Source organism: Micromys minutus (assembly GCF_963924665.1).
Source record: "Micromys minutus genome assembly, chromosome: 23".
NCBI classification, from domain to species: Eukaryota; Metazoa; Chordata; class Mammalia; order Rodentia; family Muridae; genus Micromys; species Micromys minutus.
This window is the reverse complement of record NC_137958.1, coordinates 34,191,459-34,216,796: the sequence shown is the minus strand read 5'-3', so window position 1 is coordinate 34,216,796 and position 25,338 is coordinate 34,191,459. Positions and strand designations below refer to the sequence as shown.

Genomic DNA, 25,338 nt, shown 5'->3' with positions numbered 1-25,338 from the left:
TGGATCTAGCCAGTTTCGTTATCTGATGACAGAATTGTTTTCTTAAGTTAAAAACTGAAAACAAGGGGGTAAAAGATCTCCAGCCCGGTAAACATCAAGGGCATTGGGATGTGAGAGGTAGCTTCATCGCTCAGAAACAGAGCTGCGTAGTCTGAGTGAGATGGGTTAAGATAATTCAGCTGCTTACAGTTCAGTTCCTTGTACCTCCTGATCCTGTATCTGAGGATGTGACTGCACTGTGAATGACAGTTGGGGCTCTCAAACAAGAAGCCAGATTCACAAACTTTGGAGGCATTAGAATGTCCACATAGTCCGTTGACAAAATGACAAGGGAAAGCTGTCCCCAAAGCCCTACCTCCATCATTTGAGATCTGAGATTTGGCAACATTAAAAGAGGTTTCTGTGATGTAGTGAAACCAACTTGGATTTTCCACCCCAACGCCACCGCTGTTAGTTGAATACCCTTGGGCACGTTGCCTAATGCATTTAAAGCCCAGTTTCCTTCTCCCCGACTGAAATAGTAACAAAGCCATGTTACAGGGGTGTTCTGCAATTCCAGTGGGAGCCTGTATATGTGGGATCAGTAATGACGACCGATGGCAGCGTCAAAGAAAACCATGTATGCAGTACTCTGCAGTGGGAGAAAGCTCGGGTAGATGGGAGACCAGGTCACTGGTTTCTGGAACATCCCTTTTGTTCACAGGTGTTTTGAATGTCTGAAAAACTGCAAGGCATCTCACCTTCCCTTCATAAAAGTAGAGAGTGTAACCTCAACCCCCCCTTGAAGCTTGTAACGCAGACATGAGCTGGACATATACAGGACAAACATTTATGGTAGTTCTGTGTGTCAGTAGACAAGGAAGGACTGTGGTTGGTTTAACTCATGCACACTTCAGGAAGCAGTTCCCAAGGGCCACAGAGCCACGTGGGCAGGAAATGGGACGGCATTCCAGGAAGAGGAAATAAGAGAAAACAGAGGCAGATTTAGCTCTTACTGTGGCTGGCAGATAGTAACCTAGCACACACAGAGCTCACAACACGGCACTGTGTGAACTGGGAAGGAGACCATGATGTCTCACTTAGCCTGGGTCCAGCATGGAGTTTGGGTTTACAGGTGTCAGGACTGGTTCTCAGGGGGTCAGTCCTCTGTCTGCTGCAACTAGGCTTCTTTTAGGCAAATCATTTTCTGCCTTTTATTCTTTTTTCTACCGTCAGGAAAGTACAGTATGAAATGGTTGTAGAAATGGTACACTCCAAGATGACTCTTCAACCTACAACCTCCATTTGGCCTCTGCTTTGTAATCAAAACACCCCCAAACCCTGCACTTTAGAAAGCAGAGTAGAGAAGACATTGGGTGGTTTGTTTGTTTGGTTGGTTGGTTTTTTTTTTTTTTTTTTTTTTTTTTGGTTTTGTTTGTGTTTTTTCTCTTTTTCCACGTATGTTAGAAAATGTTCGTGGGTGTAAGTCACATGACAAACATTACAAATATCTGGGGGAGCTGAGTCTGTGGGGCTTCCTGACAGTGCAGGTGGACACAAAACACTTGTCTAGTGTGGATAGTGTTCATGTGTGTGGAGATTCTGGCTCGAGGGTTCTACTTACTGTCCTGTAAATTTGACCCTGACCTTGCCGTGGTACATTCCTCACTGCTGAGTTGCTAAAGGCCCTGCAGGGCTAGGCAGAAATCAGTAACCGTCACATTCTCCTTGTGTGGATAACCATCAGAGCTGCAGCACAAAACACGGACGGGCTTCTCTTCTCTTCTTTATTAAGTTCAGCTTTCCCTCTCTCTCAGATCTACCTGTTTACCAGGCTGCCCCAGTTAAATCAAAAGTCAGCTGCGCAGCACACACTGCCCGGGTTTTCACGGAAAAATGGCCTGTCCCTCCATGCCTGCTCCCCATAAACTTTTTGACTTCTGATGTTCTGCTTAACTAAGGTCTTGACATGACAGGCCCAGGCATTGAGCTTTTTCTCCATGCAGAATCTAGACCTGTAGTCGCTAATACCAAAGTTTCTTGCCCCCAAGCTTCCCCCTCTTTGTATACATGAAATACACATCTCTCAATGTTCTTGTTCTAAAACCTCTAATTTTTTCACATGTATTTATTTATCAGAGTGGGTTATGCACGCCTGTAGAGATCAGAGTACAAATAAGTTGCAGAAGTTTGCACTGTACTTCCGCTGTGTGGGGTTTGGGGGTCGAATTCGGGCCATTAGGCTTATGAAAAGCCCCATTACCAGCTGGGTCATATTACCAGGCTCTAAAACATCTTATTCTTCAATACTTCCCTACAATACAGATGTTGCGGATCTGAGTTCAAATCCCTATAACCTGTGCAAAACCAGGCATAGTAACACATGTCTGAAATCTCAGTGTGCCTGTACAAGGACTTGAGTTGGAGACAGGACTGTTCCCAGCTGCTGGCAGGACAACTAATCTGGGGTGTGCAATGGCGAGGCCCTGTCTCAAGTGGAGGCAAGGGCCAGCACCCAACACTATCCTCTTTAGTTCACACATACTCTGTGGACAGGGGTGCCTCCTGCACACACACACACACACACACACACACGTTCTTTATAAATATATATTACAACTACCCTTAGGTATCATTTTTATAATAAACCTTTTAAAACTCACCCATTGATTATAAGAAGACGTTTCATGTTTGTAGACAAACCTACACATTAATAAGGGGTGTAGGGAGATTTGGGGATGCAGGATGCACAGAACTACAGGGGTGACCATGCCTAAACAAACTCCATCTCTCAGCCCGTACACTCAAATCTCTCTGCTTAGCTGCTCTGCGTGCATAATAGCTGTGTGGTTCCTTCTTTGTTGCTTCTTGCTTTCTTCTCCAGCATTATCTTTGCAGGTATCCCTTCTACAGAAACTAAAACCCACTATGTCCCGAAACATTCTCCTCTCCCTGGAACTGCTGTTACTTCAACTCTCTTGTCCTGTTACCCCGCCCCCACCCCCTTTCACATAGCAGAGTGTATTCAATAATCCAGACACCGGGAACTGGGTTCAGTAACACTTCTTGGGAAGAAGAGAAGAAAGGGAATTAAATCAACGGGGAGTTAGGAAAGCTAGTGATTAAATTAGGCTGAAGTTCAGAAGCACTGATGGAACAAAGCCGTTATGAATGGGATGTGGAGCCTTGGGAAGTCAGCCCCTCTACTGGAGGTCGGTAACTCCAGTGCATTTGTCTTCCTGCTGTGCGTGAGCATTTGGGTGACTCAGAAGCAACTAGCTTTCCCTCACATCTCAGCACATCTAGGAGTAGACGGTCTGACAGTGAAGGCTGAACAAACAGTCCTTTCCCTATTTTTCTTCTTTTGATCCGGAGTGGCGAATTGGTTTAGGTATTCCCTACAAGTTACCAGTGAAGCTGTCGGCTTCATGTTTGTTCATGAACCCCATTATGCTCTCATAGACAAATATATAGGGGTGTTCTCATCCCTACCTCCTTAAGCTTCATCAGCGCTTGCTTGGATTCGCTCCTCTTTGGCTACTGGGAAATCCAGCAGGTGACTTCTGATCTTTCTGACTCTGGCCATGGCCATCCCTGGTTTTCTAGCACAGCACGTTGTTCGGTGATCTTAGACCCCTCTTGTCATGGCCATGGGGCCTGGGGCGAGGAGCCTTGCTTGCTGACGTGGAGAGGAGTCTAACAGTTCATTGCTTTCATGGTCGCCATTCTTCTTGGACCTGCCGTGCACAGAGCCAGAAAGCACAAGTCAGATGATTTCACTTTCACACGAAAGCCAAGAAAGCAGAAAGAACGACTAGGCCCCCGTTTTACTTTTATGGCCATTAAGGAAAAAAAAAAAAACTATTTAAACTGCGTGGAGAAGAAAGAGCCCCATAGAAACCCTGCCGCTCAGTGTGTGTAGGAACGCATGTGCACACGTTGTAGTCTGACACATTTAGTCACCAGATGTGTGTGAGCTGTGCCTGCAAGGACTGAACCTCCGCCAGGGAGCCTCCAGAGCTCGGAGATGCCAGAAATAGCGCAAGAGGCAAATACTGTCCTATTTTTACAGCCTCGAGTTTGATACAGTAAATCATCCTGTGATGTTTAACCAAGCCTAAGATGGATCACCACATAGGACAAGGAGAGCGTTGCAGCAAGCATGTGTTGCATGGGACTCAGCCTCTGCGTCGAGCTAACCAGTTCTCGCCATGTCCCCTCTATCCAAAAAATGGAATAGAATGCAGAAGACTGTGCTGGAGACTGCATCTTTCCTTGCTAGATGTTAACTTTTGGGGAGATCATTATACATGAGTGTACATGCTGGCTTCGGCCCCCCTCCTGCCTCTTTTCCTCCCATTGTACCCCACTCCCAAACTCATGACCGCTTTCTTCTTAGTGTCATTATGTATCTCCGTATACCTGTATGTGTGTATATATTACATGCATGCCTTATTTGGGTAACCATATTGTTAGAGTTCATCAGTGAATTTTCCCTGCCATGTCTGGGGAAGGAGACTGGACTTTGTAAAGATGGGGGTTTAGCCCTATGCTATCCATAAGAACCACTTTCAATCGTGCATGCTAGACAAGTATTCTGTCACCGAGCCTTGCGTCTACCCCCCAAACATCCTAAAAACCAAAATCACAAAGAACGGTATCTAAAACTACAGCAGAACTGAGCCGTAGGTTGGTTGTATTTAACTGTGTTATCTCTCAAATAAGTAGAAGTCAAACAGTACCCATCCTAATAGGCCATTGGTCCAAAGAACACATCATAAGGGAAATCAGAATGTATTCTGAGTTAACAGAAGGGAAATCGCAGTGTATCGAGCCAAGTGGGATACAGGTAAAGTAATGTTTGAGGGAAGCTTGCACCATTAGGTATTAACTTAAGAAAATATGGACGAACGTGAGCTGTGTCCTAAACTTCCTTCTCCAAAATTAAATAAAAATAAATAAACACATAAACGAATCATATAGCAGAAGGGAAGACATGATAAAAAGCATAGAAAGGTGAAATTATAAACAAAAGAAACAATAAAGAAAACCAAACGCTAGCTTTGGGGTGAGATGGGGACAGCAGTCGGATGGGTTCCCTGCTCAGCTTTGTCAGGAATCTTGTCTTTTCAAAAGGAAAGAAAAAGAAATGGGTACGGGGTTTTGGGGGGGGCAGCTTAATGAAATGTTCCACAGTGAACTGTGAAACGTTTATTCCCTGTCTGGGAACATAGTGAACGTCACTGAATTTTACACTTTAAATGGTGACCTATCTGGCATGTGGATTATTTCTCAATAAAACTATGGAAAAAAAAAAAAAAAAAAAAAAAAAAAAGACCAAACACAGCAAATCAAATAGTTGGTACAACGGAGACAGGAAAATCACTTGATACACTCCAGGTCTGTTCCTGGCAAAAATCCTCAGCAAGTGAGGACAGAAATGTGTACCCAGCGTGATGATCATAATGTTAATCGCAACTAACATGCTTGGCTACCGAAGACTGCTTCCTCATACATCTCAGGACGGAGATGTCTGTTTGCTCCTGTCACCTTCCACTCAACATTACCAAATCAATATGAAAATGTGTTGCCAAAACCCTCAGGGCCCCAAGATGATCCTTGGTGGGGAGGGGGGAAAAGGCACAGAATCAAAAACTCAGACTCCTGGAGCCAGGTATGAAGTGGATGCAGACTTATATAATATCGAGGAATGCTTTATACCCTCAGCTCAACTCTCCTCAGTTCTTAACTGCTTGTTATGTGCAGCTGATGCCAGATATTTGGCCACCCGGGTCACATGACCTGTTTTTGTTTGTATCTGGGTATCGGGAAAGTTCTGGGGTTAGTAAATGTACAAGCACCCGGTTAGCATGCACTGGCCATTGCGGGCGCTAGTCAGAGCATGCTGACTCACTCCTCCAGCAAAAATAGTAAATAGATAACAGTCACCAAGTTTGAAGGATGAACTTTATTTGCCTTTGCTTTCAGGCAGCGTTGTACAGATGGCGGGTGTGTGTGCCTTGGAGATGTTTATAGTCCATTGAAAGGAGTCGTAGTGAACTTTTAAAACTAGTAGGTGAATTTAATAATATCACAAGAAATAGGATATCATAAAAATCAATTATGTTTCTAGTTATAATTGTCCACGAAAGTTTTAGGAATTTCAGTACCATCGAAAAAGAGAATTAAAGATCTGGAAAGATGGCTCAGTGGTTAACAAAACTTGCTCTTCCTAAGAGTCACCACACAGCGACTAATATCCATCTGAACCCCCAGTTCTGTGTTATCTGGTACCCTCTTCTGGCCTCATGGATCCCCGGCTAGCCTGGAACTCATGGTGAAGACCAGGCTGTCCTCAAACTTACAGAGATTCATCTGCGTCCCCTCTGGAGTGCTGGAATTACAGGAATGTGCTGCCACCCCTGGTTTTAACAGTTTCTTAAAGAGTAATCGTGTGTAGGTGCACGAGGTTTATGTGGGACTGCATGTGTGTGGAGGTCAAGGTCAACCTCATAAAGTCAAGGTCAACCTCATGGGGTCTGTTCTTCCACCTCTCTGTGGGTTCCAAGCAGTGACAGATCACAGAGCTGTAAACCAATTACCTTTATCTGCTCAAAAGATTGACTGTAGATTGATTCGCAAGGTTTGTGTAGAGGCCCAGAAATAGCCAGAAGTATAATGAGAAGACTAAAGTCAGGTCTGGCATGTACCTCAGTAGTAGAACATGCGACTAGCATGTCAAGCCATCAATTCAGGCCCCATCACACACAGTCCAGAAGAACCAGTCGGTATAAGGGTGTTCACACCCATAAATAAAGGAAATGGAATAGAAACCCCAGACATGAGCCTGCATGTGTATAACCTACCGATTTTACTGTAGATACCAGGGGCAGTGATGACTGGATCTCTTTTTCAAAACAAAAGAGGCTGTAACAGTTAATATGTCCACATACAAAATAGACCTGCACACCCATCTCATACCGTATATAACAAATGAACTTGAAGTGGCTGTGATTATAAATATGATTTTTAAAGAGACATTCAAATTCTGGAAGACAAAGGATGGGGAAACATTTCAGTTGCCTTGAGCTAGGAAAGGAAATGTTAAGGCACAAAGAACACAAACCACAAAAGAAAACTTAGTAAATTGGACTTCATCAGAAGTGAAACCTTTTCTTTTCAAAAGACACTATTAAGAAAAATGGAAGGCAATTTCAGACTTGAAGATATTTCCAAAGTTATATCTGATAATGATTCGTATTCAGGACATATGAGGAACTCTTTTTACTTACTAATCAGACGACAAGCCTGATTTTTAAAACTAGGCAAAAGCTCTGAATAGACATGTTACTAAAATTATATAAGACAAGTAAAAATGAAATGTTCAGCATCATTAGTCATCAGAGAAATGCAAATTAGAGTCACAGTAACTGTGACTACCTCCTCATTACAAAAAAAGTTCAAATTGTAATAAGCAAAAATAGAATGGGATCTTTATCAAGAAGCTTGTTGGAGTCACTTATAAGAATTTCCAGAAAGCAACTACGATCAGCCGAGGTTGGTACCAGTTGGATCCAGGTAACTGTGGCCATCTTAAATTCTTTAAAGCAAAGGAGGGAACTGATCAGAAAACTCTTCCTTGTCTTCTCCCTCCTTTCCCTGTCTTCTTTTGGTCTCTAAAAAATTGTGTTTATGAGGTAGTTGGAGAAAATGTGTTGTCCCAGCATGCTTACAGTGTGGCTGTTTGTGAAAAAGTGTGTGTCTTTATTTGTGGGTTGAACCATGAGCCTGGGCCCCTCCATTTTTACAAGCAAGCAAGCTGAGCACCCGCATTCATTCATCTTGTTCCCGGATTCAGGCAGTGCTGGGGTAGCTGCAAACACCTGTTGACTTGACCTCTTTGCCATAGACTGGATCTTGAACTAGAAGTTAAGTAAACGTTTTCTCTCTTAATGGCTTTTGTTTGAGGATTTTCTAACAGTAACGGGGAAAAAGAAAGTAAGACAGAAATCGCAACTGTGCTGAGGTCAAAACTAAAATAAGAGTCTGTCCTCCAGGTTATGATCTGACTTTCTGCCTCATCTCATACCATCTTAGCCCCCTGTCAATCTAGGACCTGCCTCGTTGCCTCTTTCTTAGTGCCTTTTGTACTCTCCTCTGTCCTGGGACTACTTCTCCCAGTTAGACATGCTTGGTTCCTTTACTGTAGCTTGACCACTATTGAATTTCTCCATGTCATTTATGTGGGATAGTTTGGACTTTCTCCTGAACCCCTCTCCTAATCTGTCATGAGGCATTTGATAATTAAAAAAAAAAATCCCCACTCAAGTTCTCTCTGTGCCTACAACTACCAACACCTGATATGGTACTCAATAAATATCTGCCTAAAGAATGTGTGTCTGTGTGTGTCTCTGTGTGTGTCTGTGTCTGTGTGTGTGTGTGTGTGTGTGTGTGTGTGTGTGTGTGTGTGTCAGATTTACCTCCTGAAAAAAAAAATCTAAAACTCAGAGTGGAATTTTTTTCTTTTGTTCTTAAAGGAAATAAAACACGTAGAAAACAACATAAGTACAATCCAGTTACTTGGTTGTGGAGTAATGTGAAGACCTTCCTCCACTGGGTAACAAGGCCAGAGTGAGCTAAGGATGAATCCCTTTGACTTTACCCTGGGTGGTTCAAGTTGGGGGCTAAGAGGTAGAATTTCACAGTGGGAGGAATGAACACAGAGCTGCGCCTTGCAGTTTTATCAGTGAAGAGGTGGCTGTCTTCTGGGGTAAATTGAATTTCTGTGGCCTGCAGAAGACAAGACCCAGACTAAAGTGGGTCTAATATGCACGATCACTTCCTAAAGTTTGGGGGGTGGGAAGAGAAGAGAAAGGTAGAGCAATGGAAAGAAAATGAGGAAATAAATAAAGGGTGCGTTTATTTGGGTGAAATCATTTTAAAGAGCCTTGAAAACTGCAGGGGCTCCTCAAGATGTTTATGTAATTGAATTTAATTTATATGGGATGGAGAAGAATAATAATCACAACATTTTCACTCGAGTGCATCTGGAAGCATGTGAAATTGTCCTTGCGATTGTGACCTGTGCTCTGCTGTGTCCCTTTGAGCTTTGTCCTTGGCTGGGATGAAAGTGTGTTGTTTTAGAGAGCAGACATGGGACACAAACTATTAAACAAATTGTTCTGAATTCTAAATGCCCAACAGTGGAACTTCCTCCTCCTTTAGCATGGAAAGGGCACAGCATTTTGGCAGCTCAGCGGCATGTTGTGTTAAGAGTTTAATAATCATCTCCATCAACACACAAAGCATATGGCCTTGCAGAAACTCACAGGATCGACATCGAATCCACTTCTAGAATTATGCTTCAAAATCCCAACAAAATCATCTAAGGGAGGGTCTTGAACTGTATGCATTCCTAAGGTTTGTGTTATGAACACAGACACAAACTCTAACTTCCTAGAGTACCTATGAGTAAGTGAGCCTGTAAAGGAAAAACCAAAATTTATACCCAAGGTGTATGTGTGGGGGGGGGGATCTAACTTGCATTTTATTAGAAAAATCTACAACTTCCATATAAGAAAGGCAGTGTTTTACATACCTTAGATTTGTGAATACATTGGCTCTTCCCAGAAGCCCTCATTGCCTGTTTCCTGACTGTGTACCTCAATAATCTGTGGTTACCATCAGGCCATGAAATAAAACCATCATAGCATTCAAGGGCTTACAACAAACATCTTTTTATTGCTTACCAGTGTATGGTTAACAGGGTGTCTCTGGTAGCTACTTATACAATGGTTGTAGTCAGCTACAGCTGGGCAGGTTCTGTTAATAATGGCTGAGCCCTCCTCCTTAAGTCTCTTCATGCCACTGTGGTTCAACCCCTCCGGCTTGCCAGTCTGAGTGTGTGCTCACAGCCGTCACAAAGGAAGCAGAGGGAAGGTGGAAACAAGCTGGCATTCCCTTTTTTTCAGGTTTCCTGTCTTCTTACATCTGGTAGCTTCTTATTGGCCAATGCCAAGTCACATGGTCAAGCCTGATTTCAGAGATAGGGGATACTGCAAAGTCACAGGGCAAAGTCTAAGAGGATGCAGGAAGGACGATCCTTGGGACCACAATGACCCCAGCACCCAACGGGAATAGTGACATCACTTTACAGGGACCCCCTTACCCCAGGGGCGCTCATCATCCCTTGTCTGGGATTTCTTGGCACTTACTCTCCTCTCGTTGGGATGTAATTGCCAGTTTCTCTCAGCTCCTTAGAAGCTTAGCATGCCCATAACAATGTGCACTCTCGGATAAACATTTAGTGACTACATGTTAGATATGTTAATACTTACATAACACAGGACCAGACTCAGTGTTCTATAAACTTGTATTGGATGAGTCCATACACAAGAGCTCATGCCCCAAACTTGTTCCTTCCTCTTTCAAAGGAAAAGGCTGGGGCCAGATCATCTTCAGAGCCTTAGTTGAAAAGGTGAGTCTTCTGACCTGTAGTGATCTACAACAAAAATCCCAGCTGCTGAAATTCTGTTCGTCTGGCTTTCCTCTTCTTTGCTGCCCCCCCAGCAGCCCGTGGCCTCTTTTCCATCTCCTCTCTCTTCTCAGAGGAAGACAGAGCATTACTCTTTTCTTACTCTTTTTAAACTTCTTATAGTCAGAGCTCCCAGGGGGTGCAATTTTTAGTCTTTATTCTGTAGTAATGGATAATCAGTCTCCAGAGTGCTTGTGCTCACAGTGTGGTCAGGCTGAGAGGAGCTGATAGTTACCATCCACTGGTCTCACCAGCACTGTAGATAGGGAATAGAGAAGAATCCTTAGAAAATGTTGTGGGTGCTACATACGCTACTCATACATGCTCTATTCTCAATTGTTAGAGTTACACTCATCAGTCCTGATACTGTGTAATTCCATATGAATTTGTAAGCTGTGAATGCTATTATTGATAGTAAACTAATTGTATTTATATCAAATTATGTATTTACCGTTATGACAAAATAAAATGACTACTTTAAAAAAAAAAGTAGAATTTGTATACCTGTGGCATGACCCTATGTGAAGGTTAGAGAGCCAAGTTGTAGGAGTCGGTTCTCTCCTTCCACTGTGTGGGTGAGGTCCAGGAATTGAACTCATGTCATCAGGCTTGGTAGCATCTGTCCTTATCCACTGAGCCATCTGACCAGCCTCCCCCCTGCCCCAGATCACTACGTATAAAGCTATTTTAAAGGCTTTACCTATGGCCATTTTGACATGGTATGGGAGGCATGCTATTCACAAGTATGTATTGAGTATGTGCCTTGTAGCAGGCTGCCAGGTGATGTCTTGGCAGACAAAGAAGCCATTATTTCCTCGGCCTAGACTGTAGTGATGAAAAAGCATGTAATTCCCTAGCATTACTTGTAATAGTCATCTGCCTGGTGTCTGTGACTCAAGAGATTTTTAAAATAATACTGGAAATTATCAAATAGAACACATTTTGTGTAGATTTTTTTATACATAAAAAACTCAATAAAATGTTTTCTTCCTTCCTTCCTTTCTTCCTTCCTTCCTTCTTTCCTTCCTTCCTTTTTTTCTTCCTTCCTTTCTTTCTTTCTTTCTTTCTTTCTTTCTTTCTTTCTTCTTTCTTTCTTTCTTTCTTTCTAGTGTCTGGCTTTCCCTATCCAAAATATAATATAGTGGCACCTTGGATTAGAAGAAGGGGAAATTTTGACTTTACTTTCTTAGAATATGTGTGTGTGTGTGTGTGTGTGTGTGTGTGTGTGTGTGTGTGTGTGTGTGTTGTGACAGTATCTCATGTAACTGAGGCTGGCCTCAGTCTCTGTGTAGCCAAAGCTGATCTGAAATTTCATATCCTTTTGTGTTTATCTCTGGAATTGTGGATTGAGCTGGTACAGTGGCTGTGGGGTGCTGGGAACCTAATGCCAGGCCCCCCAAATGCTACGCAAGCACTTTGCTGACTCAGCTATAGCTCTAGCCCTAGAAATGTGAAAACTCTACTCTCTTACAACATGAGCTATAGAGTAAACATGTGCAGAACTTTCCTGGCCTTCATTCCTTCCCTGAATTACAGTGTGGTTCATGGGTGGTTGGAGTTCCGCTGGTATTTATCACTTGGTAATAAAAACTGAAAATTTATCAGTAGGAATGTTTTTAGGCAGTGGAAAAAAATCTTTGATATAAAGCCTCCATTGGCTCCTGAAACAGAATTATGTTAGTAGAAAAAAAAAAGTGAAACCTCAAGAAAATATAGAAATCAGTAAATAGGATTGTGTCAGTGATAGTTTCTCTGTTTTAACAAATGTTACACAAGATGTTAATGTTAGGAAAAGTCAAGTGAGGACTGTGTGGGAACTCAGCTCCAGAGACTGGAAAATTCTGGAATAAAGCACCTTTTCCAGGATGTATGGGTCTCTAGCCTTCACTGTGACCAGCTTGTAATTGCCCTGAGGAGACAGAGTTATTAATCTCATTCTGCTAAACATATCATTCATATAGTGAGTCTGGTACAAAAGTATATAATCATCACAGTTCTTGTCTAGGTCTTTTGGAAGGAAAGAATGGATGTCAGATCCGCTCATTCATCTGGAACATTTAATGATGTTTTCTTATCTAAGACAGAGCGAGCCTTCGCTGGTCTTTCCTCACCCGCAAATTTTAATGGCATGGAGATTTGAGTGTCTCAGAGATGCGCCTTCACTTTTGTAGGTACAGACACAAGTCCGCCTGGCGAAAAAAAACTTTGACAAATTGAAGATGGATGTGTGTCAAAAGGTGGATCTTCTTGGAGCAAGCAGATGTAACCTCTTATCTCACATGCTAGCAACATACCAGGTAACAAAGTGATATTTGTCTTGATAAACAAAAGACTCGCCAGAGGCTTAGATAATGGGAAATTGTGTGTTGGAATGGAAAGTATGCCTGGGCGTCCTGGGTTGGGAATGCATCCTCTGTCCTGCTTTTGAAGGCCCTGTAGTTTCATCAACAGTACAGTCACAACTACTTGATGTATACATGGTGGAGTTTTCTCTTTACCTGCATCTGTTTTGTGAGTCCTTTCTGCCCTGAATGCTTCTCTTTGTGTGTGTGTGTGTGTGTGTGTGTGTGTGCCTTTCCAGATCCTGATCTAGACCCTGTTAGCACAATACCCTACGTGTCTCAGGATCTGATGCTTACTCGGGATACTTGGTTTTGTCTCACTTAATACTGACGTCCTTCAGGGCAGCCCTGTGTCTGTCCTCTGTGCTGTTGACAACAAGTGAAATACCAGATACTGGGAGTTGTTGGGAATATGCAAATTACTGTAGCCCAGCTCCTTGAACTCAAAGAATTCAAAGTTTTCAAAACTAAATTTTAAAAAACTGGAGGCAATAATTTTTACTGCATTTCCCAACCCTCTAGAAAAGGTGTTCTATGCAGAAAAATACCTTTAAGAGTGCCAGTGAGGAACCATGGTGGTCCAGGCCTTTAATCCCAGTATTCAGGAAGCAGACAGAGATGGATCTCTGTGAGTTCAAGACTAGGCTGGTCTACAAAGCAAGTTCCAGGTCATCCCAGGCCGCAGCATGAGACACTGCCCCCCCCCCTCAAAAAATTGTCAGTGAAATTTTGGAGAAGTCACTATAAAATGAGATGAATGACTAGCCCTGGGTTTGGGAGAATAGACTGAATGGGGCAAAGAAGATGACGAGGTGAGTTTTAGTTAAATAACGTGACAAGGTCTAAGTGAGTTGTGGGAAAAAAGGGAGGTCCAGTGATGAGAGCAAGTCAGAGTGCAGATGCCCTGGAAAGCCGTAGATCCCTTCTCTGGGGATCTGGGCATTCAAGACTTTAATGCCTCTGCCATCTTTCTTCACAGACCACCCTGCTCCACTTTTGGGAAAAAACCTCTCACACCATGGCAGCCATCCATGAAAGCTTCAAAGGCTACCAGCCTTATGAGTTCACGACGTTAAAGGTATGGAAGCCAAAGCCCCACTAGGAAATCTTGTGAAACTCTCGTGAAAAGATTTGTTTGCACCATAAACTGTGACGGTGGCAGTCTCTCTACCCCCAGAGGCCTGGTCAGCACGGTGTCTCTGACCAGGCCTTGCACTGTATACAGCATGATGGTCCCTTTTTATCTGACCTTGGAGAAGACAAGATCGCTCAAAAACAAGCAGCTAATTACTTTTTATTTAGTTTTGTTTTGTTTCGCATTCTCGTTACCTGGGATGGAATTCGGGGCTTTAGACATGCTAGATAGTCTACCACTGAGTTACATCCCTACGTTTAATTATTAATTAAAGTTATTAGCTAATCTTATTAATTATTAATTAAAGATTTGATTCTTTCCTTCCTTATTTCTGAAAAACAAAAATCACTTTATTCTGAAGGTACCTCCAAACATAAGATTGGAATTTTCCATAGGGCTATAGTAACAGTTTCCAATTGAAAGAGCTAAATTAAACTCAAGGATTCTTAACTGGGGGGTAGGGTTCCTGTGCAGTATTTGATTATCGGTATTGAAGCTGATTTGGAAGTTTCCTGTCCCGATAGCCACTAGAGGTGAATGCACATCAAGATAAGAAGGTGATCATCATTCCAGAGGAATGATGTACCTTGTTGTTGGGGTGTGTCTTTGAAAGAAAACCATCAGGCAAGAAACTAGCAAGAGTAAACCTTGAAATCGCTCGCTTCTAATTTTGAAGGCAATTTATAAGTCCACATCACTCATGAAACATCAAAACGGTACCCCCTTTTTTGCCATCAAATACATCTCTGATTTTAAATGCTTATAAGTCATGCACAAATCTACCACAATATTGAGATAGAAACCTTCAAAGACGCTGCCTGAATGCAGGACACCCAGGATGCCATCTTGCTCTGAGCTGTACCTCTGTTGACTCCAGGAAGGATGCCAGTCCATAGAGTTGGTCCTCACAGCCCCTGTCTTGCTCGGTTGTTGGTGCTCACTGACACACTGCATGAATGCCCCCTGAATATGCAGTTTTGCTCTGTCAACTATACAGACCTACCCAGAGAGGCGCTTTATTTCTTACGCCTCCTGTATGTCTGTCGTCCAGCCAGATGTCTGCACAGTAAGCAAGCAGCCCTCGTCACAGTGGCGGTGTTACTGTTGGAAGCTGCTCCATTTCTTCTCTCATTTACTGATGTTTTCAGCATCTTAGGAAGTATCCCTCCCAACCACGGGAGATTAGGTAACACTGCAGCTCGGGCTACCCACAGTTCCTACCCCGGCCTGAGCAGATCAACCTTCCCTTCCAGGGGACACTTCTAGGGCATTGTAACTGCTCCGTTGTTAGTCTTTGTTTCCATCTTCGTGGTATTAAGGATTGAACCTAGGACCTTGTGCATGCTAGAAAAATACTCCAAACCTGCCCACATGCTTTAATTGGCAGTCAGTAACCAGAGGTTACCTGTTTTTTTGTTTTTTGAAACATAAATTGGCCAGGAGTCAAGTGAAATGTCCTCTTCCTCAAATATAATTTTCAGAAAAAATTGTGTTTTGAGTTTCCTGCATATAAATGACGTAACAGTGCCGCAGGCACAGAAGAACACAAGTGTGTCCCTGGCCTCCTGGGCTGAGGATAATGTGACTCTGAGATCCGTGCCTTGTCCGTGCCTTGCTGCTCACCCTGCAGAAAACACGGAGCTGCTTATGTTAGAGGATGCTAGGCGAGAATTTAGTGAAAGTTTGACAATTGGGACTTAGGACATAATTACAAACATTTTAGACAGACAGGTCACTATTGCCTTTTATGTCCCTTCACCCTTCCTTAAGTTATAGTTTAAATAATAATGCATAGCTTATTGTACTATAATCTTGTAGGATAAATGCATCTGTTAAAGTATGATGCCGTTACAGTCATATTAAGAATAAATGTTCATAAACCCATCAAATAGGCTGGGTTTTTTTTTTTCATTAGCCTCCCGAATGATGCTTATCTAGGCCTCCAAGGATGACATATTAGAAATTCAAGCTGATAGATAATTATGTGGACTCCCTTTGGACATAATAGAATCCTGTTATACACAGGTCATTATGTTTTTATAGATAGATGCACTTGTGTATCAAATTGTAGACCACAAAACATGAAGATGAAACCCATTAGTTTCCTATGTGTGATGATACTGTTTGGATATATCTAAAACTCTTGTACTAATAGCCTTTTGAAACACAGGGCCCGTAGTTACACACATTTTCATTTCACCCAGCAAATTTTCACACCTATCATTTCAGGATGGCATTCTCTATCGATAATGGGTATTTTGAAATTTTAGTAAATGATTTCACCATTAATTTGTCCTCCAGGTTTACGTAAGCAAATGGCCCCTTAAGATGCCTTTTGGGACTCTTGACTGGAAAGAAAACATTGTCTTAGGAGAGGATTGCCAATCTCCGCTAATGAAAAGCGGGCCATTTGTTTTCTTTGCTTCAGGGTATATTCTGAGTGTGTTGGTAATTGTGCCGTTGCAGCTGTATTTCCTGACTATTAGTTTTATGCTTGATGAAGGATGATAATTAATGTGTTAAACACTCGGCACGTCCTGTTCGATAGGAAGATTCTCTTACAGCACAAGTGTGAGGCTGCCCCTCACGCCCCTGGAGCATCCAGTGAAGTCTTACCTAGGAAACATAAAATAGCTCTTTTGTTAAATAAGTTCCTTATAAAGATGAATCTCTCTACCTCATATGGCTTTCAAAATATTTAAGTGGTGATTTTTGACCGTGCAAAGGAAATACTCCGTGGAACAGCTAACACGGGTTTGTGTCTAGGCTTGATGGGGTTGTATTGATTCTTCCTTGGGGAGGGAGTGGAATCGTCTCAATTTAAGGATACGTTTTAGCCTTCAGTGTAATGGAAAATTTAGCTTTGAAGCAGATTCTTGCCAAAATGTAAAACTGATCATTCTAATGCCTCCAACTTAAAACAGAAGCAGTCCGAGTGCTTGCCAGTAACCAGCGGGTTTTCCCTCAGTTCTGTTTTCAAATGCAAACACTTATCAATTCATTAAAATCTTAGCCAACATACATATTTTATATGAATTGTCTATCATCAATGTATTCATTGTCTATTTATCCCAAATCCGGGAATGTCCTTCACATGGCAAGAATTATCACGTTCTGGGGACAAGGCAGAGAACGCTACTCTTGGGATCTGGAAAGCGTTGTCTGTTTTCGGCAGAGCAATTTGGGCCTGGAGCTTAAAGCATTTTAAAGAACCTAAATGAAATTCTGTCTTTTTAGGAGAGAAGTGCCTGTCTTAAGTTGCCAGCCCTTAGATGTGGTTGTTGACTTTAATCCTGCCAGGATATCAGTTATACATTTCTCCATGGGTCCAGGGCAGGCGACAGCCACAGAGGAGTCAAGTGGCTTTTCCCTGGATCATCTACAATTCTATTTGCATCAAGGACCCTTTCCAACCCAGACACATACTTCTGAAGACTGGTTGGAGGCCAGCATTCCCCCATCCCCATGTTTGTATTACATGACCTGTAGGAATGGCCGTTCATTCTTTTTGAGACAAAATCTTCTTTTATTAATTGGGTATTTTATTTATTTACATTTCAAATGTTACCCCTTTTTCCAGTTTCCCCTCTGAAAACCCCCTATCCCACCCACCTCCCCCTGATTCTATGAGGGTGTTCCCACACCCACCCACCCACCCACTCCTGCCTCCCCCACCCTGGCATTTCCCTACACTGTGGCATCGAGCCTTCCCAGGACCAAGGGTCTCTTCTCCCATTGATGTCCGACAAGGTCATCTTCTGCTACATATGTAGCTAGAGCCATGGGTCAGTCATGTGTACTCCTTGGATAGTAGTTTAGTCCCTGGGAGATCTGGGTGGTCTGATTGGTTGATATTGTTGTGCTTATGGGGTTGTAAAATCCTTCAGCTCCTTCGGTCCTTTCTCTAAATCCTCCATTCAGGACCCCATGCTCAGTCCAGTGGTTGGCTGTGAGCATCTGCCAATGTATCAGTAAGGTTCTGGCAGAGACTCTCAGGAGACAGCTATGTCAGGCTCCTGTCAGCATGCACTTCTTAGCATCTGCAATAGTGTTTGGGTTTGGTGGCTGTGTTTGGGCTAGATCCCAGGTAGGGCAGTCTCTGGATGGCCTTTCCTTCAATCTCTGCTCCACACTTTTGTCTCTGTATCTCCTCCCTTGAGTATTTTGTTCCCCCTTCTAAGAAGGACTGAAGCACCCACACTTTGGTCTTCCTTCTTCTTCAGCTTCATGTGGCCTGTGAATTGTTTCTTGGGTATTCCGAGCTTTGGGACAGAATCTTAAACCATGCTGACTTAGACTCAACAATCTTTCTATATCAGCCTCCCAAGTGCTGGGTTATAGGTGTGTATGATCATGACACATTTGTTTTTTAACTTTTCTCTGATCCAGTTTTTCACTGGGCCGTCTGAGTTGACCTCCCACTTGCACGCTCCTAAGTGTCGCTGGGGTGAGTTTTTGTTTGTCCGTTCATTCATTTGTTTTTGAAACGCTTGGAGTACTTGGGTTTAACAGAGATGGTGAGTTGTGGAATATAGCCCCATGACACACTTCATTTCAGTGGCTTGGGAAGGAACAGCGGATTTTTCCACATTGCTCTTTACATTCTCCGATTGTATGATGAAGTACATAAAAACACAGGCAGCCAGACCAGCTGTGCCGACACCCGGCTGTGCCGACACCCGGCTGTGCCGACACCCAGCCATGCCAGTGTTGGTGGTGGGGACCGAGGTGAGGGCAGCGGTGATAAGTTGGTGGCAGAGTGGTACTGGGGACAGTGGTTGTACGGAAGAGGTGGCAGAAGAAACTGTAAACGTGAAGGACCACGTTGGTGTTGCTGTGGGCGTTGTTGATTAAAACAGTAGTAGAGGAATTGCTGTTGCTGCTGCTGCTAGCCGGTGTGGGTGATTAAAATGGGTAGCAGGGTTGTTGGTGTTGACAATGATGAGAAGGATGATGGGGAAGGAAGGCCACGGTGCTGGCGGGGACCGTCCAGTGGTTGTGATGGGGGTGGGAGTAGAAGTCGTAGCCAAGGCCTCCAGCAACACCAGTGGCCACGATGGAGATGCGCTTAACAAGAATGCTACAGGGGTTCCGGAAGTCAGCCACAGACAGGCCATCTGAAGGGCAGCGCTGAGTCTAGCAGCCCAGTGTCCGTTATTTGCTTCCTGTTTCCATCTCAGTCTTGCAGGCAAGGCTGTCAATGGCGAATCTTAGCCGGCCTCAGCGAGGGCTCACACAGCCCACGCCCTCCTTGGTTCCCACTGGGCATCTGGCAGTTCCATTTGCAAACCTGTCCTTCCACCCCACAGGGCCTTGGTCTGCTCTCATATACTTCCCACCAGGGACAGAAAAGCCAGAAAGGCATGACGGCGTGCCATCTTCAGCCAGGCTGGCTCTAACCAATACAAATTGGCTTTGCAACTTACTCTTGACCGGTGCCAAGATTTACCTCCAAGTAACCCGAACTTAAAAACCCAACTCCGAGAATGCTCAAAAATAACCACGGGAACAGCCTTAGCTCCTTCTTCCCCCTCTCTAGGGTGTGGGTCCCAGCACTGGTGCTTGGAATGTCATTCTGCAGACCAAAATACTCTTAGCTTTCAAAACGACCAAAACATCCTTTTCTGAATTTTGTTTTTCTCAAATTCATATGCCTAACACTAACAGCCTCCTTCCACCCACCTTCACATTTCTCAGTTAATCATTTGAGCATTTACTGACAGGCCACATGGCTCTGTAGTTACTTGCTTTGAAAATAATGCCATAATAGTTTTTATGAAAATTGGGTAAATATCTCTGCAGTGCTATTTTAGTTAACAGTCCCAACAAGGCAATTACTCGTGGCGAGCATCCAGAAGAGCCTTTCAGACTTGCAAGTTTTGCTCTCAGGGTACTTAGCAAAGGTTTTTCCTCTGTTTTTTTTTTTCTCTCCCTCCTCCCCCCAAACTGTTCCAGGCCAGATCATTGGAAAGGACAGATTTGGAGGTATATCCTAGTCACTGGGGAGGAGGGAGTGGATGAGCTGACCAGTACCTCCACTGAAATCTGAGCTGGGCAAGCCGGAGTTTTGTCTTTGTTTGCAGTCTCTGCCTTATGGTGGTTGGCATTGTTTCTCCCTGGCAGCTGGTCATTCAAGCTTTTCTCACAACAGCCCGGGTCTTCCCTGCCCCCTTCCTTCTTCCCTAACTCCTCCTTGCCGGACAGAAAAAAAAAAAAAAAAAAATACCCCCACCGTGTAGATTTTCTGTGCCAGACACTTGCTATGAAATAATGTCCAGGGAAGTTTTCCTGTATGTGTGAGTCTTGAATGCACCAAGGACAAGATCGCACTCAGTGACACTTTTAGGTTCAGTGGCACTGTCACATACAGAACATAGGCTGCGTTTTGTTCAACCCTCGAATTATCTTCGGAACACTTGAGTGTGTTCAGTCTTTCTCTCATGTTTCAAAGGAAACCGGAACCCAGAGACAGCCCAAGGTTCCGTGCGTGTGCATTAGATCTGGGAACAGAAACGTCTTTACCACCCTGCTATGAATTGCTTCCCACGGGCACTCCTGGCTCTGAAGCAGGTGGGCAGGAGAGAGCAGAAATGCCACCTTTACAAAGTTCTCCCGTAGCTTCCAATTAAGAGTGATACTTTGAAGTTCTCTCTTATAGATGAAAACAGTAATTTGTGTGGCAGCCCCTCAAATATCTGGGAACATGGGGCTCCTCTTTAAGAACGTAGGATGGAGTCACTTCTGTGTCCTCGTCTGTCTCATCACAGGGGAGATGAGTAAATGTCCTTAACTTGGTTGTTCAAGACATTTTCTTAAATTGTGTGACTTTAAAGACAGATTCATACATACCTTCTACTTGTCTGTGGCTGAATGCCCCAAAGCAAGTTACTTCACCTCTCTGGGCCTTTACTGTCAGAAACAAGTGATGTTTCTGAGGCTACTTGAAGCCTGAGAGTGTAAACTTAGGGTGTAGGACACAGGGCGGAAGGCATCATCCCCCTTTTAGATCGGTGGCTCACTTCCTAAGGCTGAGACCCTCCAGGACAGTTCCTCATGTTATGGTGACCCCAACCATAGAATTATTTTCAGTGCTACTTCATAAATGTTAATAAAGAAACTAATTCGCAAATTTATAGAATTCATAAACGTTGTGAATTGTAATGTAGACATCTGTGTTTTCTGGAGGTCTTTGGTGACCCCTGTTGAAAGAATCCATTGACCCCCAGAGGGGTCGTGACCCACAGGTTGAGAAACACTAAGGTCCTGGCGAGCCTGGTTTCTACTGTTTGGCACCATAGATTCTCTCAGTCTGACCTTACATTGCTTCCCACACCTGCTCACCTGGCATTATCTCCATGTTCTGGTGGGTAAACTGAGGCCTGAGAATGGAGATAACCGTGGTCATGTCAAAGTACTGCTTGATATAAATCCAAGGACAACCTCTTCCCAGTACTCAGTTGATACCTTCACTAACAAGTCCCCGAGCTACTTTAAACCATAGGATTATATATCTTAGATGGTGATTGTCCCCCCCTCTAGTTTTACTTTGCTCTGTTCTGCCATTCAGTTCAACATTGTCTCTAGTACCAGATTAATATGGTGTCATTTGTACACGGTGTGGGATGTGTGTGGTGGGGAAGAGGAGCACATATGTTCTAAATGTCCATGACTTGCATGGTTGGTACACATCATGTCCTCTGCTTTTTATTTCTCATGTGGTACTAATTATATAAACACAAACACACATACACACACACACACACCCAGCCGAATGCAGCATCTTTGGACCATACAAAACTATTTTAAGTGCTTTTGTTTCCTTTTCCTGACAACTGTTTGGCACCTTGCTATGTGTACGGTATAATTAATGGAAAGTAGTGTAAAAAAATCAAGTGTCTAATTAAGGACTATGGGAAATGTTACCCAGTTGTGTAAGGTAGGCCTCAGTCTGGCTTCTTAGAACTGGCTGCTGGCCCTTTGTCTGAGGAATTTGTTTTGTTGAGTAGTTTTTGCTTTCTTTCAGATGAATGTTGCTGCTGCTTTTATTTTCCAAATACAGGAAGTACTAATTCCATTTATTATATTAAGCTGTTTCCTTTTTAAGACATTTTTTTGCAAGCTGGGTCTGCACATTTCCTTTGTCACACTGATCTTCTATATTATGTGTGTACTTCCTGAAGCCATTTGTGCATCGATGGAAACTATTAGCCTGTTGCCGCATCCTGACCAGGGACAGGCGACTTAGTCTGCAGACACCCTTTCATCCACAAAGACGCTTTCAGTCCGGGGAGGGATGCTGCGCACTGCTGAAAGGCGGTGATGTCCACAGTGAGGGAAGGACCGGGTGGGATGGGGTTTAGAAGCGCATGTTGGGAAGTTTCCTTTTTCTAGACATGGATGTGGCTTCCATCGGCCAGCGGTTGAAAATGGCTCTGTCTGATGGCTGTCTCTTCACGTGCAGCCCCTGGACCTTTCTTATTCATTTTGCCAGAACACAGATTCAGGCCACTCAGAAAATACTGTCACTTCTGCAGGGGTATTAGGGTCCTCTGTGTGTGTGTGTATGTGTGTGTGTGTGTGTGTGTGTGTGTGTGTGTGTGTGTGTGTGTGTGTCTATGTGTGTTTACCTGAGTGTGAAACTTCAGAATAATCTGAAAATTTTATTTCCAACATCCCCCTAACCCTTAGCAACCCCAACCATCTCCCTCCTCCCCACTGCCCTTGGTTGGGGCAGGAAATTGTTCTCCATCCCATAGAATTCCATGCTGTGGATAGTCACACAATAAACTAAATTTCAGGTGGGATTGGGACATGAACTTTTCAACTTTCTGTTAGTCTCTCTTCAGTGAGTACCATCTTTCCTCAGAAACAACCTTCTTGTGTGATTTTGCTTTGTTTAATCCTCTGTTAGACAAACCTACTGTCAGTGTTCAAAAATTGATTGTTCCGACGAGTGTACAATTGTGGATTTAGTGTAAATCTTTGACTTATAACTTTAGAATCTTTGAATTCTATGTGGATTGTATCCCAGGTAAGCTGATGTGTGTGTGGACACAACATTTTCCCTCATTCAAAATTCCCAAAGGGAATGAATGAGCTGATGTGTTTACATTAATTTTCCTTATGGTGTTATATGCCTTTTCCCCTGAGCCTTGCTATTTCTGAGCTAAATAGATGTAATTGTTAAATGCTGAGCATTACATTAATTTTTTCAACCAGCAAGTATGAATTTTAGCACTTGCCAAGCTTCAGCAGCCAGATTATCATTGGGACAATAGTCATGTAGGAAGAGAAGAGCATTGTCACCGGAATTATTAATAGTAAATTAAAGTAGCAATTGGAACTGCAGCCATTCTGTTGGGAAAGCACAATAGTGTCTTAAGTGTGACTGTGGTGACAGGGAGCCAACAATTGAGTCCCTGCTAATGGCCCAACAGGGGAAAGGCTTGAAAAGAAGCAATGAGTGGTTTACATTACAAAGGGATTGTCTGAGAGCTGTTCCCGTGTGGTCAGGAGGGGAGGTTGGCTGCAGACAGGAGGGATGCGAACATTGGAGCTGTCAAGGGCATCTTGGGGGTTTAGACAGGGGCTGTGGCAGCTAGACGCAGCCCACTGAAGCAGACATGTCCGTGGCCTGCCCAATGTTGATTGACAAAAAGGCAACACAATGAGAAGATAATTGAGCGAACCAGGAGGCCTGGACAAGTGTCACAGGATCTGAAAGTGAGTCCTGGGAGCTTGGCTGAAAGTACTCCAGCCTTCACTCTGATCAGAACTGAACCATTCTATGGAGAAAACAGCTGCTGAGGGACAGACAGACAGACAGACAGACAGAGAAAGAGAGGGATGCTGTGATTGGCAGATGTATTGAAAAGAGTATGTCCTTGACATCTGATGAACTCCCACTCATAGTTACACAACTCCTACCGTATACACACACTCACATGTGACATACACATACTCACACATGCTCACACTTTTTTTTTTTTTTTTGTATATACAACAAAACTGTCTAGCACACAATCCATCTCACTTGCTCTAACCCTGTCCATCGTAGCATTTCCCCTTCAGGGTCCAGGCTGCAGCATACAATGATCGTGTGCTGTGTGTAGTTGTAGAGACACAACACAAAGAAGGCGAAATGGCCAATGCTGACAACGAATGCTCTCCCTTGGGAGACGCTGCGGACCGCATTATGGGGCTCCTCTAAGACTTCCGTTCTTGCTAGTTACAGTGCGGCCCTAGTGACTTCTGCACACAGGCTGACCTATTCTTACCTTTGGGCCTTTGTATTCGAGCTTCTCATTGAGCTGGACATGGTTGGTTCCTTGTCATTTTACTCGAAGCTGAAGTGTCATCTCTATGAGAGGACATCCCACTCACCGAAATAATGATATGATCCTTTTGTTTCCCTGTTTAAATGACCTGCCCTAGGGCATCTCACTTGCCGATAATTTTTCTTTTAATGGACATCCAGAATAGCCCAAACAACATTTTACAGCATGGTAGACACTCCAAAGATATGTGTTGAATGAAGGAACCAATATGAAGTCCAGAGACAGGGAGTCATTATGAATAATGCCGATATTGCATTGAAAGGCTTTATGCAGTGAAGTGCCTCAGAGCTTAAATCAAGAGGCACAGACTCAATGAAGAAGCCTCAGGGCTTGCAGGTAAAGGCACTTGCTGGCAAGCTTCTTCACAAGCTGGGTTTGATCTCTGGAACCCATGCAGAGAAAGAAGAAAGCCATTTCTGCAACTTCTCCTCTGCCGGATACACATATGCCATGGCAACCCCCCCCCACACACACACATACAAAATAAATAAATGTTTAAAACAAAATTAAAAAGAAACATGACCCTGCATGAGAATATCAGTGAAGTTGAACTCACTTAATTTAGCATTAAGTGTTTGCAACGCATAAAATACTCTGTAGTAGCCGACTGGAATCTGTTTTTATGTAGGAATTGTGTTGGCACAAAGTATCTAGAAAAAGACATACGCTGATCCAACTGTTAAGGCGGCTCAGCGTCAAAAGGCCACTCTTAAGTCTGGAGTGGCCCGAGAAGTTGTGTGCAAGGCTGCAGTAATTGATGTGGGCTCTGAAAGGACTCGGGATTTCCGGGGGCGAGCAACCAGGAAGAACAAAGATAGGTCAGGAACAGTAAGCACACCCCGAGGAGGCTCCAACGGAATAGGACGCTAGGGCTTTGCAGATAGTGAGAAGGAGCAGGGGGACTGGGGGGGACACAGCATTTGGGACGACTTACAATCAAGAGAGCGGGATTAGGAGTGGCAAGGAATAAGGAAGGAACATAAAGTCTTGAGAACCAGGGCGGTGTGATGA

The 25,338-nt window shown here is 43.6% G+C and overlaps 1 protein-coding gene across 2 annotated transcripts in view; it reads left to right on the top strand.

The window, feature by feature from the left end:
• ICA1 (islet cell autoantigen 1) overlaps positions 1 to 25,338 on the top strand; it is a 133,266-nt gene that overhangs the window by 81,679 nt on the left and 26,249 nt on the right. For both annotated transcript variants that reach the window (XM_080936256.1, XM_080936255.1), the window contains exons 7-8: positions 12,685 to 12,810; positions 13,835 to 13,933. In XM_080936256.1, coding sequence (XP_080792382.1) covers positions 12,685 to 12,810; positions 13,835 to 13,933 — 225 coding nt within the window. The remainder of the gene's footprint in view (positions 1 to 12,684; positions 12,811 to 13,834; positions 13,934 to 25,338) is intronic.